This window comes from Hypomesus transpacificus, chromosome 14 (assembly GCF_021917145.1).
Source record: "Hypomesus transpacificus isolate Combined female chromosome 14, fHypTra1, whole genome shotgun sequence".
In the NCBI taxonomy this organism is placed as follows: domain Eukaryota; kingdom Metazoa; phylum Chordata; class Actinopteri; order Osmeriformes; family Osmeridae; genus Hypomesus; species Hypomesus transpacificus.
In genome coordinates, this window is record NC_061073.1 from 9,599,211 (window position 1) to 9,612,829 (window position 13,619).

The 13,619-nt window shown below is 42.4% G+C and overlaps 2 protein-coding genes across 6 annotated transcripts in view; one reads left to right on the forward strand and one right to left on the reverse strand.

Annotated features, from left to right (window-relative positions):
* The window catches only part of spg11 (SPG11 vesicle trafficking associated, spatacsin), a 32,339-nt gene extending 28,968 nt beyond the window's left edge, over positions 1-3,371 (reverse strand). For all 5 annotated transcript variants that reach the window (XM_047033276.1, XM_047033275.1, XM_047033279.1 and 2 more), the window contains exons 1-5: positions 3,056-3,371; positions 1,579-1,769; positions 1,089-1,319; positions 516-753; positions 1-104 (exon numbers count right to left, since the gene is read on the reverse strand). The exon at positions 1-104 is cut by the window's left edge and continues 34 nt beyond it. In XM_047033276.1, coding sequence (XP_046889232.1) covers positions 1-104; positions 516-753; positions 1,089-1,319; positions 1,579-1,769; positions 3,056-3,270 — 979 coding nt within the window. In that variant the 5' untranslated portion in view covers positions 3,271-3,371. The remainder of the gene's footprint in view (positions 105-515; positions 754-1,088; positions 1,320-1,578; positions 1,770-3,055) is intronic.
* Positions 3,372-3,471: 100 nt separating this feature from the next.
* On the forward strand, positions 3,472-6,639 carry ciao2a (cytosolic iron-sulfur assembly component 2A). The gene is made up of 5 exons (XM_047033280.1): positions 3,472-3,948; positions 4,166-4,330; positions 4,825-4,874; positions 5,446-5,491; positions 5,678-6,639. The coding sequence occupies exons 1-5, from the start codon at positions 3,909-3,911 to the stop codon at positions 5,776-5,778; spliced, it is 402 nt and encodes a 133-aa protein (XP_046889236.1). The 5' UTR covers positions 3,472-3,908; the 3' UTR covers positions 5,779-6,639.
* Positions 6,640-13,619: the final 6,980 nt, after the last annotated feature.

The window sequence follows — 13,619 nt, forward strand, 5'->3', positions numbered from 1 at the left end:
AGCTGTAGGCGGAGCTGGAGAGGCTGTCTTCGTCGCTGGACTCCCCAGGGCGGAGAGCGGAGCGGGGCTGGGGCAGGGAGCCCAGCAGGTGGTCTGGGTGCTTCCTGCCGATGGATGGACAGGTGAGGGGGGTTGGGTGGGAAAGACCAAATACAAAAGATCATCAAAACAAACACGGACCGGTCATAATATATTGACGCCTAGATACTGTTAGAACTATGTACTTGTATAATCCTTGATCTTCTGCTGTACTTATTTAAATAATTAAGCAGCATAATTAAATCTGCTAACTGAATCAAATGTAAATCCACCACAGCTGGTATTTTTTATTGTTTACACACTGGCTACTTCTCTAAGGAAGTCACAAACAGTACAAGGATGCCTTCTACAGCAAGGGGTTGACATGGTGATATGGCGTTCCAGTTATTGTTGTCTAAATACCACCAAACCCCCAGACGCTTGATGACAACACGTCCACGGATTCCTCAGCTTTTCCAGATACGCGTCCAGGTTACCTGAAGTAGTCGTTGAGGTTGATAGCGACGGCGGCGTTGGAGCGGGTGACCGCCACGGCCGTGGTGAGGTCAGGAGAGACCTGCAGCAGGGAGAAGGAGGAGAGGCAGGGGGGCGCGTCACCCTCACACGGCACGGCGGGGACACACCACGCCAGGTCACCCTCACACGGCATGGCGGGGACACACCACGCCAGGTCCACGCTGGCCAGCTGACTACCTTCTACACTGCTGAACACATCTGGAGCAGGAAGTTAAAGATCACCCTGAATCTCCTTCTATAGATAATGGGACACAGTCACAACCTAATAATAGACACAACTTGTGTTTTTGTTCTTATTTGAAATGGAGTCTAAATGATCATTTGTGTAGTCTGAACTGAGTGTGTTAAAACATCTGGTACAGCCACTAGCTCACTTAGCATCTAGACATCATGAAACACAGTCGGTATTAACCCTGAAATTGAAGTTTGCTCACTCGATCTGTCTCAAACTACACAGAGTCAATAGAAGTAGGTCAAAGAAACTGCTTAGATACCACAGCAAATGATCTAGCAGTCGTATGCAGTGAGGATACATATGACTCCACTGCAGGTTAGCATGAAGAGAGTGTCTCTGCAGAGCCGGGAGTCCGCCCAGGAGCAGGGGTCTCCAGGGGGGAGGCGGAGGTGACAGCAGGACAGGGCCTGAGGATCACCAGCGCCCCGCCACTTCCAAAGAAGCTGCACCAGCACGCTGGAGTTCAGCAGGAGGCAGCACCTGGCGTCCACGAAAGACAGCACCTTCACAGACAGCACCTCAGGCACACCTGCAAGCAGTGCTGTGTTAGAGTAGCGATGTTGTCTTAGTGTACGGGACGGTCTGGAAGGGGCGTGGAATGTTGGAGGAACTCAGGATGGATGTTGTGACTCTCAGTGGCATCAAAAAGGAAAGACAAACTAAAACTTGAATTATCCACCATGCATATCATCTGCATATCAGATGTGGTCTGAAGGAAAAGATTTCCCAACTTGAGATGAGGTGGATGAGAAATGGATATGGATCCTTCTAAGGAAGTAGTTACTCACTAAGATCCTTCTCCTGGACCAGCTGCACAATCTGTTCTGCTGTGCTCTTAGAGGTACATGTTAGCAGCTGGTTAGAAGCTGCACACTCCGCTTTGACCTCATACAGCTTCAGGTCACCCTCTGACCCAACGGTGAGGAGTCTGTGGACGCTACCTGACCCACCGTGAGCGGTCACTTCCTCCCAGGCCACACTGGGGACAGGAAAGGAACATGAAGAATATATTGTTTAGAGACACCATTTAAAGATACACGTTTGTAAGACAACTTTGTGTTTATATATTGCGAAGACAGCTGAGATGGACAGAAATGATCTTTCTTTTTTAATGCCAAATTTATGTCACACGATTTTGTGGGGATCGCCGACATCATAGTTTAATCAGAGATCTCTCCCGTGAGCAACAATTGCTGTATGAACTATTTAAGACACGATCACTGACGCGTAACCGATGACGGCTAGTTACCTGGAACTCTAGATATCTCATATATTTTAACCCAGTCTCTGATTCGTCGTTTAAGTTAAAACCCCTACCACTTCCATGACATACAGTTACATTCTCAGATTTTGGTACAGTCACATGATCTGATGTGAACATAAGTCACATGGTACTTGAAACTTGTGTCCAGGCACGAGAGTGATCAACTTACGTAACACACACGACAAACACATTCAACACACAGTCAACACACAGCCATCAAACATTAAAGTGGCTGTAAAGCAGAATTGAAAATACGTTTTTAAGTTCATCATTGTGTAATTAACTCCCCGTATAAATTCGAATGAATAACAAAACACTGACAAGTAAGTTAAATTAGGATTTGAAATTGTGAGAAAATCAGCAGCCTTCTCTGCTTGATACTGGGGGGGCGTGTCGTCTGAAGGAGCTGAAGCTCCGCCCCCTCGAATTTATTGAATTTAACAAACAGCAGCAACCAGCTAAATCAATTGCAGATATCAGACCTATAACAGACCTATACCTGCAGTGTCTGAGTGTTTTACACGTCTTTGCATCATTCCAGCTGAGTAACAGAATGCAGGTTATTTAAGCTGCCTGTGATCTGACTAGTTAAGTGGCTGTGACTTAGATATGTTGGGTTTTGCCCCACCTAAACAAAACCAGAGCTGAAAAGAGGTGAGAAACTGTTCACCGACTTACTCCACATTTCAGTGCCACAAAGTTTTAGCACATGCTTTCAGCAACCCATTTCACACGTGCATGTAGCCTACTGAGAAGCAAATCATGGAATTTGCTTTACAGCACCTTTAAACCTTTCCAACATTACTACTTGTTAACATAACATTAATAAATCACAATCAAAACATGTTGGATACACCCACAATCCCTTACGCCTACAGGACAAACGACCGCTTCCTCGGATCGCGACAATATGGATGCACCACTCCTGGGCGTGAAGAGGATCATTCATGGAGAAGTGAAAGAACAAACATCGCCCAACACAGCATGTTAGCTTTACTCACTCGGAGTAGGTGCCATCAAGAGTTTTTCCTGACGACTGAGAGACAGAGATATCGCCGATGGTTAGCCCGCCGGAGCTGTTAAGGAAACACAACAGAGAGCTGCCCTGGGCCATTTGGGCTTTCCCCAAATCCTCAACATTTCTGCAGAGGTTACTTTCAGGGATGAGAGCAACCTCCAGTGTGCCATTATCCATAGGTTCAGATCTGTTCAACATGTTTTATGTTAACCAACGCGACTTTAAACAGACATGTTGTTCCTCTTCCATGTAAACACCGACATCCTCACAGCCATGTCACATGTCACGTTGGAATCAGCTGGTTCATATTGTCCAATAGAAGATCGGCAAGTGAGATATACGGAAGATGAGCTAATCGAACAATTATATCATTTCAAAAATGCAAACATGTTTAGCTAATATATTAATGTACATCTCCACAAACACAGGATAATAAAATCCTGACCACCCATTAATCGATACGCCACCAGAATTAAATGTATGTGTCTTCAGAAGACTAAACTGTACAGTACAGTACATCGCAACGGAATCGTTCGCCAACCAATTTTGTAAGAAGGCGGAAGTGTTCAACTCAACCAGTCCTTATGTTTACGTCGTTTTTACAGAGCTGCAATGTTTGAATGTCAAGTTAGTTTGGTGAAAACAGGACAGTTTGGTCAGCTCGCATGACCTTCGGTTGGGTTGTTCTGACGGTTAACCACTGTCTACATTAATTATTGCTGTCAAAGTCATTCCAGGTTCAAACAATGGCGTTATTTGAGAGATTGATAGTTTCCAGTCTTCTATCGCTCACTGTCACGAAGGCTTGGTAGTTCTTGGGGGAAATCGGGGTAAGAATGCAAAGCGACATGGAAGAAAAAGTATTAGAAGTATACGGTAAGTTTGCTGATTATATCTTAGTTAGCTCTTTAGCCAACAAGATAGCATGTTTAGCAACATAAAATAGATATTTTCATCGGATCGGCTACCTATGTCAGGGAAATTGTTGCGGCTAGCAGTGGCGTGCTACACCTCTGATCAAGACTCATCTGTTCTCTGTATTAAGATTACCTAAATGATTACTCAAATGTAATTAAATTCTTCTTCTCTGCAGATGTCATTCGCTGTATACGAGACCCTGAGAAACCAAACACATTAGAAGAGCTTGAAGTTGTCAATGAGAAATGTGTTGAAGTTAAAGACCTTGGAGAGGACGAGTACCTCATTATCATCAAGTTCTCTCCGACTGTCCCTCATTGCTCCCTTGCCACATTAATCGGTGCGTGGTTAAACTCATAAGACAACATTAACTAACGGAATACAGTATTTTTCACATTTCTACTGTGTCCATGGTAATATCATCCCCTACGAAAAGGTGATAGCTTTTTCAGAGTGTGACTGACGCAAATTATAAGGTGATATCGACATTTTAAAAGGCCTGTTTTAATGGTGTAAAACAGCCCTAATAATTGTTTGGCACTGAATGTGAACATGCCGTGCATGTCAGTGTAGTAGTAGCAGTATAGTAGTTGTAGCTGGTACTTTATTGATCCCCAAGGGGATGAGTTTGGAGGCAAGGAGAGGAAATAGGAAATCAAAAAAATTGCTTACCAATTCTAACTACACAACATACAAATATGAGAGTACAGAAATATACAAAATACATAGGACTGTGCTTGGGGTAGAACACAGGGTATTATGTCTACTTATATTATAAGGTCTATGTGATAGATAGGCTACAGTTGGATTCATGATAAATGTCTTTTTTTTCAGGCCTCTGTTTACAAGTTAAACTGCAACGATGCTTGCCCTTTAAACACAAGGTAAACCACCCCTCTACAATCCACCCACATGTATCTGTAGCAACTGTTGTTATCAAACCTGCTCTTGTCAGACAAACAGGCAGCTGAAGCATACAGAGCTGCCTGAGGATGGTTAGATCATGAATGAGCATGTGGACACATCTGTGTTTAGCAGCTTTGTTACGGTGCGTGTCCACTACAGTGGAGCGGAGCGTCGGCTTCCAATCCATTTTCAATGAAACCGGGCGTTGACGCTGGTGTAGGGCATTGTGGGAGCGTACGCAAGCGTCAACGCCCGGTTTCATTGAAAATGGATTGGAAACCGACGCTCCGCTCCGCTGTAGTGGACACGCACCGTTATCCTTAATTCACCATCTGAAACTCCCATCCTTCTCCACGTTAATCCAGAGACCAGAATTTACTAGCCTGCTTCTCTTACCGTCACGCACACACTCACACACACACACACACACACACACACACACACACACACACACACACACACACACACACACACACACACACACAGACACTCTCTCTCACACTCTCTCTCACACACTCACTCACTCACTGTTGGTTCTTTATTTTACAGTTGGAAATCTACATAACTGAAGGAACCCACTCCACCGAAGAAGACAGTAAGTGGTTAACCAAAACTCCCTTTTTAGAATGTCTTCGGAGAAATTACTTTTGAAGTGGAATTAAAGTGGAGATGTAATTTTGATGTTGAAGGGAATAGCGCCACCATAATTAATTTATTATCAAAGACAGTTTGACAATGCGAAATAACTTATTCAAAGTTGTTTTTGTTCTTATCTCCTAAGTTAACAAGCAAATCAATGACAAGGAGAGAGTGGCAGCTGCGATGGAAAACCCCAACCTCAGAGAGATCGTGGAACAGTGTGTCTCTGAGCCTGACGACTGAGCCTCAGGGAGCAGCTCGACCTGCCGCTCTGGCTGCCGCTCTGGCTGCAGCTCGGCCTCCCAGAGGAAATCACAGCCATGTTGGAGGGGTTTAGAATCCCTCTGTGTTTCTGAGGAGATGTCTGTGGTTGATCACTGACCTGCTCATGTGACACTTGCGTCCTGGGAGGTTCTGCTTCTGTCTCCTGACGGAGGTGGGATGAGTTTTGGGGTAGACGGTTTACCACCAAACGGCACATACAAGTAAACCCTCCTGGTGGTATGAGGTCATTTAGTCTCTGTTTCATGTTTCTAACTGTCATAACGGGTATGGAAGTGCAGTTTGCCAGTGAGGAATAGACTGTTCAGGAGCTTAAGGAAACGGGTACAATTCACTATCACAGTTTAGTTAGTAGCGAACATGGAATAAAATGTTGCTGCACCAGCCATAATGAAACCATGTAGCTTGTTATCTTGCTGCCTTCAGCTAAAGTAAAACATTGTAATTCCTAACTACACGTCCCTATAGAGGCAAGCTCATGGTTTAAGGGTGGGTCTGCTGTTGTTGCTATAAAATAATATGTTATATTTGTATTTACCCAGGGCTCGATTCAGGGCTTTAAATCTACTCACAAGTAATGACTGTTTTAGAAATGTGATTTTGTATAAGAATGCTGAAAGCACACTACTTCAATGATTGCACTGTAAGGCGTTTATTGAACTGAAACAGCCAGATGATAAACCTGCTTCAAGGCAGTTGTGATGAGAAGTATTTGTGTGTACGGGTTTCCTTAATGAATACTCAATGGAATGGTAAAGCAAGGAAGTCTTGTCTATAACAGTGTTTTCCAATTATGTTAATAAATTAGCACTTAAAATTAAAGCTTTCTAGCAGATTTTTGGGTGCTGGAAATGGAGATGGAAATGGAGACCTGTGGCATATCAGGAACAAACACATGGGACATTTAGACAATTTGGAGAGAAGTTGAGTTGTACGTCTTGCTTCAATAGCGCTGTCGTATTCTGATCAGGGTAGATCTTGGCTTGATGCTGCAGGGCATGTGACAGCTAAAGAAGCTGTCTGTGTTGCAGGGTTTCCCTTAGCAACACACGCCTGCCGCCTTAACTATGTTGTCAAATGTTAATTAGCGATACTCGCAGTTTTTCCGCCAGTTTTCTCCACCAGTTTTCTCCCTCTCACTTCGTTTTTGAAGAAAAAAGGTTTGTTGACTTATGGACATAAACCAAAATTATACTTATTATAATTATACTTAATTAGACTTATGGTCTCATAAAGGATATCTACGGTGTAGAACCCTTTGTGAAGTTTAATTGAAACAAGATTAAGATCCTTGTGTGCACAGCATGGCAGCTGTGATGCTTCTCAGGGACAGGCCATATTGTGAGAGCGAGGTGACACTGAGAAGGAAGTTTAGTTTCACTGTCCTGTCTGAGGATGTAAGTGATGTACTTTTCAGTCAAATGTCCTCTATTTATGCTTAAATGATGATGAAAAAATGCAGGTATGCTTCAGGATGGCAACATTTATTTGCATAGCAGATTTCATTAGCCAATTTTGGGAAAGATGGCAGAGTATTTTCTTTAAGTAAAATGACTGATTTTAATAATAATAATATTTATTAAAATGTAATTTTATAATAGTAATACAAATAAGTATAGATGCAAACGGCGATGCGGGTTCCTCTGCAAAATGGCAACATATTATAAAAATGTACATTGTAGAAGATCAGAGTTGGAAAACAGAGAGCAAAATTACTTCGTTTAGCCAACAACAACAGGCTGAGCAGAGCAGAATGGTTCGTGAGCAGAATGGTTTTGAAGGTTGTCCCAAATTTGGACAATACAAGAAAATTCATGTCTGACTCTATGGGTCCTTGAGGCTTTTTTGTTCCCCATAAGGAATAAGGCATAACCAACTTCCAGAAAAATTGGCGCAATGGGGTGGAAATGGTATCACTTTGAAAACTGGACTTTTGGGCGTTGCCTAATGTGCGTTGCCTAATGTGGCCCATTATTGGTGTGGTGGTACCCACTGGCCTGTAGTATCAATGTGCCAAATTAAAACATTTGTGACCAATAACATGTTGAGTTATTGTGGCGCAAGGAGAAGAAGACTAAGGATAATAAGAATAAGAATAAAACGAACAAAACCAATAGGTTTCCTACTACTGGAGGAACCCTAAAAAGTAAGACCAGTAAAAATACTTTTTGGATTAAATGAAATCACATTTGACCAGCAGTCCTTTTTTGTTTCGAGCACCGTTGTGGATGCCATGAACATAAAAGAATCAATCAATCATTTTTCTTTTTCTGCCATTTGCTGAACCCATCTTACTGCAGAATGTTTAATGGCTGCACACAATCAGGCTTACCCTTCTAAAACTCACAGATTGTTTTTGTCATTTTGTGTCACTAGTTTGACCAATGCCAATTACTCTTGATTAACTATGAATATTATGGGTTTTCCAACAGAGCTGTCCTCTCAAATTCTGAAAAACATCAAAGAAGTGTTTTTTTTTTGTAACTCTGGCTGCAGTAACCATGGCAACTCTTAAGGGGGCACTGTTGAATAACATTGGCCCCAAGGCACTTGGATGCTCTGTTATTTGGGAAACCAGACCCCATTTTAACTCAACACATGCAGCTAAACAAATAAAAGATGAATGTGGTAGCTTTCCTTGACTTGTTTTAAGGTGTGTTCATCCCCTGTGTTCATCTTCTGCCAAACTGGATATTTATAGATTTTCCACATTAAAACACGCTTAAACAACGAATTTAACTTGAAGTACTCTCAGACGTGGATAGAGACATACATTGCATATATTACTAAGACTACATCTCTTTCTATGTAATCATCACAATTACAGCCAGGAGAAAGCTGTAATCACAGCACCTACACAGGATGTGTCTAGGACTGAACCAAGCATGCTCACCTGAACCACTGGATGTCCAGCACACATCTACCTGGGCACATCAAACAGTGACGCCTCCTCTTGAGCATTGGGTATGTTGTGTTTAAATGTCACGGGTGTTGGAACAGATCAAATCAGAAATGTCATTTCTTCTCACTGTGTAGGTGTGATATCCTGCCTTGAGCAGTTCAGAGATCCAATGCTCTTTCGTACAAAAGCGATTAGAGAGCTGAAGAAGTCACAGTTGCTCAGTGAATATGAACAAATTATTATAATTAATGTTCTGGATGTGGATCTTAGATCTTTTTTAGTCTACGTGGCATAAATCATCATGTATCAATGCACTATCAAATTTAGGGTAAAACCGTTGTACAATATTGTACAAGGGCGTTAAAATGTGTCTGTAGGACTGAAAGTGTCTGGAGTAGTTCTGTCGCACAGAGACAAACCCACTCTTTATCACACACAACCAAGAAAGTGGCTTTCAGTCTATTAAAGGCCTGTAGGAGAGTAGGTCATCCATGTTCTGTGAACCTTAGCGCTCTTGACAGGTACATGCCAGGTTTTTATGGATGGAATATGTGTTCCACAGATGGCTGGACACGGATGTTCTTGCATGGGCAGGCCAGCAGGACTTGTTACAACCAGCCCGTGGTGTTGAAGAAAAATTTGATTTTTCTGTGTGATGCAGCACAAGAACATAGCTGATATTGACAAGCACACCACAGATACACGGGTACAGTACATGTTCAGAGGTTCCCTGGGGTGGACTGGGGTGGAATAACCAATTAAATGGTTAGTCATGCAAATATCAATAAGTGGCAAAGCAACAGTTTGGAACATAATCAGAATATATATGAACACGTCATTAACTCACCTTGTCTAGTTGGGTGTGTTTGAGGCTGTTTATCAAAACAATGTTGTCAAAAAGGTGTTTGTTATTAAATTATTAGCTAAACATAATATAATTCCCATCATTTGCCTCCCAAAATGAGTTGGCTTTTTTCCATAAGCACACTAATGGGTTAACCCTTTAAAAGTACTGCACATGGTTTGATAAGAGACTCCAATGGTTAAATATACATTTAAAAATGTTATTCATCAAGCTTACTAAGGGTGTTGTATTGACTGAAAACAAGCAAATTCAGTCAAATTTGCATAGCCGTGTCTGAGAGCAAGCAGGTGGTATTGGACCCAGGTGAAGCACTCCACAGAAAGGTCAACACCCAAATTTGACAACTTTTCAAGCACAACCTTAATTTGCTCAGGCATTTCTAAATTCACAGACTGAAATAAGTGGCGGAAATTCAAAATACTCATACCATAAGTCTTTAAGACGTCATTATCTTCTCTCATGTTTGTATCGACCATTCAAAAACGGCTCTGCTCAGTCCTGCAGCAGCCTCTCCACAGAACACAGGTCCTTCACATGCTTTCATGTTGCTTTTGCTTTCTTGATGTTTGTTTATAGCTGAGACATGACAGGCAGGCAGTCAGGAACAATCCACACATGTTCCAGAAACAAGTTAATCATTCACCTTTTTTGGTCATGAGTAGGTCTGATGAGGTAATGGAAATGTCCTGTCTGGTTTCCTGAAGAGCAGCTAAGGAGAGGTCTGTAGACAGAACAGTCTCTTCACAACAGCCCCCATCCCTATTAGAACACTACAACATCATAACACTTTTTCCATCTCTCAAAGATGACACAAAGATAGCTTCTATTAAGGTTTAACACTTTTGACACAAGCATGAATCAAGGGAAGAAGCACAGGGAGATACAAACAGAACAAGAGTTCCAGGAGCCCTTTGAATTCTAGGATGGATATTTATCCTTTTAATTAAACCAATGCACCAAATCAAAAGTTACATATAGTCATTCAACAGACGCTCTTATCGAGAGCGACTTACAGTAAGTTCAGGGACATTCTCCCTGAGGCAAGTAGGGTGAAGTGCCTTGCCCAAAGGCACAACAAGTTTTGACACGGCTGGGAATCAAACCAGCAACCTTCTGATTAATAGCCCGACTCTGACCCCCCAAAAGTTACACTCAGTAATTACAAACACATTCGGAGATATAGATGTTGTGGCAATTGTGAGGAAGCATGAAGGAGATCTCGCAAACGGTCGGCTGTGTTTCTGAATGTTTCGGTTAATGACAAAATCCACTCAATCATGAAAAGGTCATTTGTCAATAAACGGATGGAGGTCAAAATTCCATTCTCATCAATTCACTGTGGCACACCCGAGTAGTGATAGACTACGTTCAGTGAGAAGGGAAAGAGGAGAGAGGCAGCGCTCTGTGGTGCTTGTAAGTGCTTTCAGGATCAGGACATCGCTGTAGGAGCCCAGGCATCTCCAGGGCCTGGAGAGAAATGAGATGAAGGCTTTGGGCTGGGATGGGACTGGGAATACACACCCAGCCTCTTCAGACAGGCCTCTTCACTTCTATTAATAACTAACACATATTTCCTATTGGCTATTTGTAAGGATAAAATGAGGCAACTGAGGGAATTGTAAATCATAGTCATTAACGGTTAAAAGCCAGAGGGAGAACTGCAAAGTGAAGTTCACACTATCACGTGAAACTCTGTTCTGTATGGGAACTCACAAGAAGGATTGTTGGTGTGATGCTGTGTCACTGAGGGAATGTTCTAGAACACTAGAAGAACCCTGCTGCGGGGGTTGGTTTAGGTGCAGTTCTACTGGTGTGTCTGAAACCCCCTGTGATATTGCTTGTAAAAAGGGATGTACAAATACAGTTTGACTGATAAAAGTATCAATCACTAAAGTGACACAAACCTAGGATTGTTGGTGTTGCCCAATGTTCAAGTTCAATTGTCAGATGCCCAGAACAACACAAGTGTAACACAATGTAACAAGGAGATGACATTTGGGGTGTGTAATTGAATAATCTGACTGAACTTTACTCATGTGCGGAGCACATTCTATACATCCTTTGGTGGAAGTTTACACAGTCAAATATAGTATAATATAGTATACCTCTGATCCCTATGATCAAACAAGCCTTCTTTAGTACTTTTCTACGTGATTTTGAATGGATGTTTTAAAAATACATTTGAGAACATGGATGGTTTTGAGTCCACTTCCTGTCAGACAGAGCAGTGCCTAAAGTGGTGAAACATGTGACTCATCACATCTTAGCATGATGGATCAAAACACTGCATCAAAAGGCCCCCTCCAGCAGAACTCTGTCACACTACGATCAAAGCTCATCTCTCAGAAGGTTTCCAAAAGCATTTTCAACTACAGCTGCATCTCTATTGGAGCATGTCTTGCAAGGATACAGAAGGCCTTTGCAAGCACCCCTTGGCGTCCCTGACTCTGTCTGGCAAAGAGAAAGGCGTAAGAAACCTTACAAAGCATGTGCTTATATAACTGGGTGGTTCATCTGGAGTGAGTGAAAACTGTACTTTTGATGTCTGGCAGTGTAAGGAGAGGGCTGCAGTGAGAGGAGAGGGCTGCAGTGAGAGAAGAGGGCTGCAGTGGGCTGCAGTGAGAGGAGAGGGCTGCAGTGGTGAGAGGAGAGGGCTGCAGTGAGAGGAGAGGAATGCAGTGAGAGGAGAGGGCTGCAGTGAGAGGAGAGGGCTGCAGTGAGAGGAGAGGGATGCAGTGAGACGAGGGCACACTCATGCACACTCTTATCTCCACGCACACACACGCACACATGCCTTTCAGCCATACCTTGCAGTCTCTCTATTTCTCTCTCTGGCTCTCTCTGTTTCTCTCTTTCTCTCTCTGACACGCAACCTGTTTGTGCTCCGCCAGTTCAGACAACAGGTTTCAAGCCACTAATGTCAGTTGTTTTCTCCCTCTTTCTTGCAGTTGCATCAGTTAACATTTGGTCTCAAAACAGTTTTAAAAACCTCTTATTCTCTCTCCCCTCTGCTTTCTTACTTTGTCATCACCATCTCTGCTATGTGGTGTAAACATTTAGTTTTTATCCTTGTAACGCTTAAAGTATGAAAGAGAACATCCTCCTCTTTAGCTGTTAACAAGTCATTTTGTGAAACAAATATACTTTAATAACCTTAAACTGTACATAGGCTAACCTTCTGAGTTGGACAGATGTGTTGGCATTAAAACAGTCAAATATGTTACAGTGAGATTCATATTTACTCTCATAAACAATGTTCTTGGCGATTTATATCGTGGATCTCTATTCCCTTGTTCTAATTCTTCCCTGATGGTTCATTGTGATTATAGCAAGGCCACACTGTAGAGATCAATGTTATGCAAATATGGTGAATATAATATATAATAATACATGTTTACACAATGTCAAACGTACCACAGACTTAGAACACACAAGGGAAACATTCAAATTGTGTTTGAGCATCACTGGAGTTTTTCAAGTATGAGATCCAGTTTGGCTCCCCCTCCCCTGATGGCAAATCCTCGGGCTTGTCAGAGAAACATGTCAAAGATTGCAAATGGTTTAAATCCTCTCCTAAAGCTATTTATTGTTATTTCTGTGGGTGTGTGATTATGGCGTGGAATCAAGGATTAATATGAGCGGATGTATGTCTTTCTAGATTTCCCAAGCTTCTCTATTTGGCCACCTGGATTAGCTGGTCGTCATGGCACCAGAGAGTCTCCTCGACGACCAAGGTGTAATTTTGGCCATGCCCAGGACACTGAAACAAACACACCTCGGAAGATAGATAGGGTGCATACATGTGTTTCTGTTGGTGCCTCTGATCAGTCATGAGAAAAGCTGACAGGATAACACAGAAGACCATTGTTTAGGGTCTGGTAATGACCGTGTTTAGAAAAAAAAGAATATGCTGTGCAGCAGAGAGAAAGTGGAGGAAAACAAAGATCACTATCCACTACAATATCTACAAAGATACACTAACCACCTATAACAAAACCATCCGTCTAGCAAGGAGAGAATATTATTTCCAACATT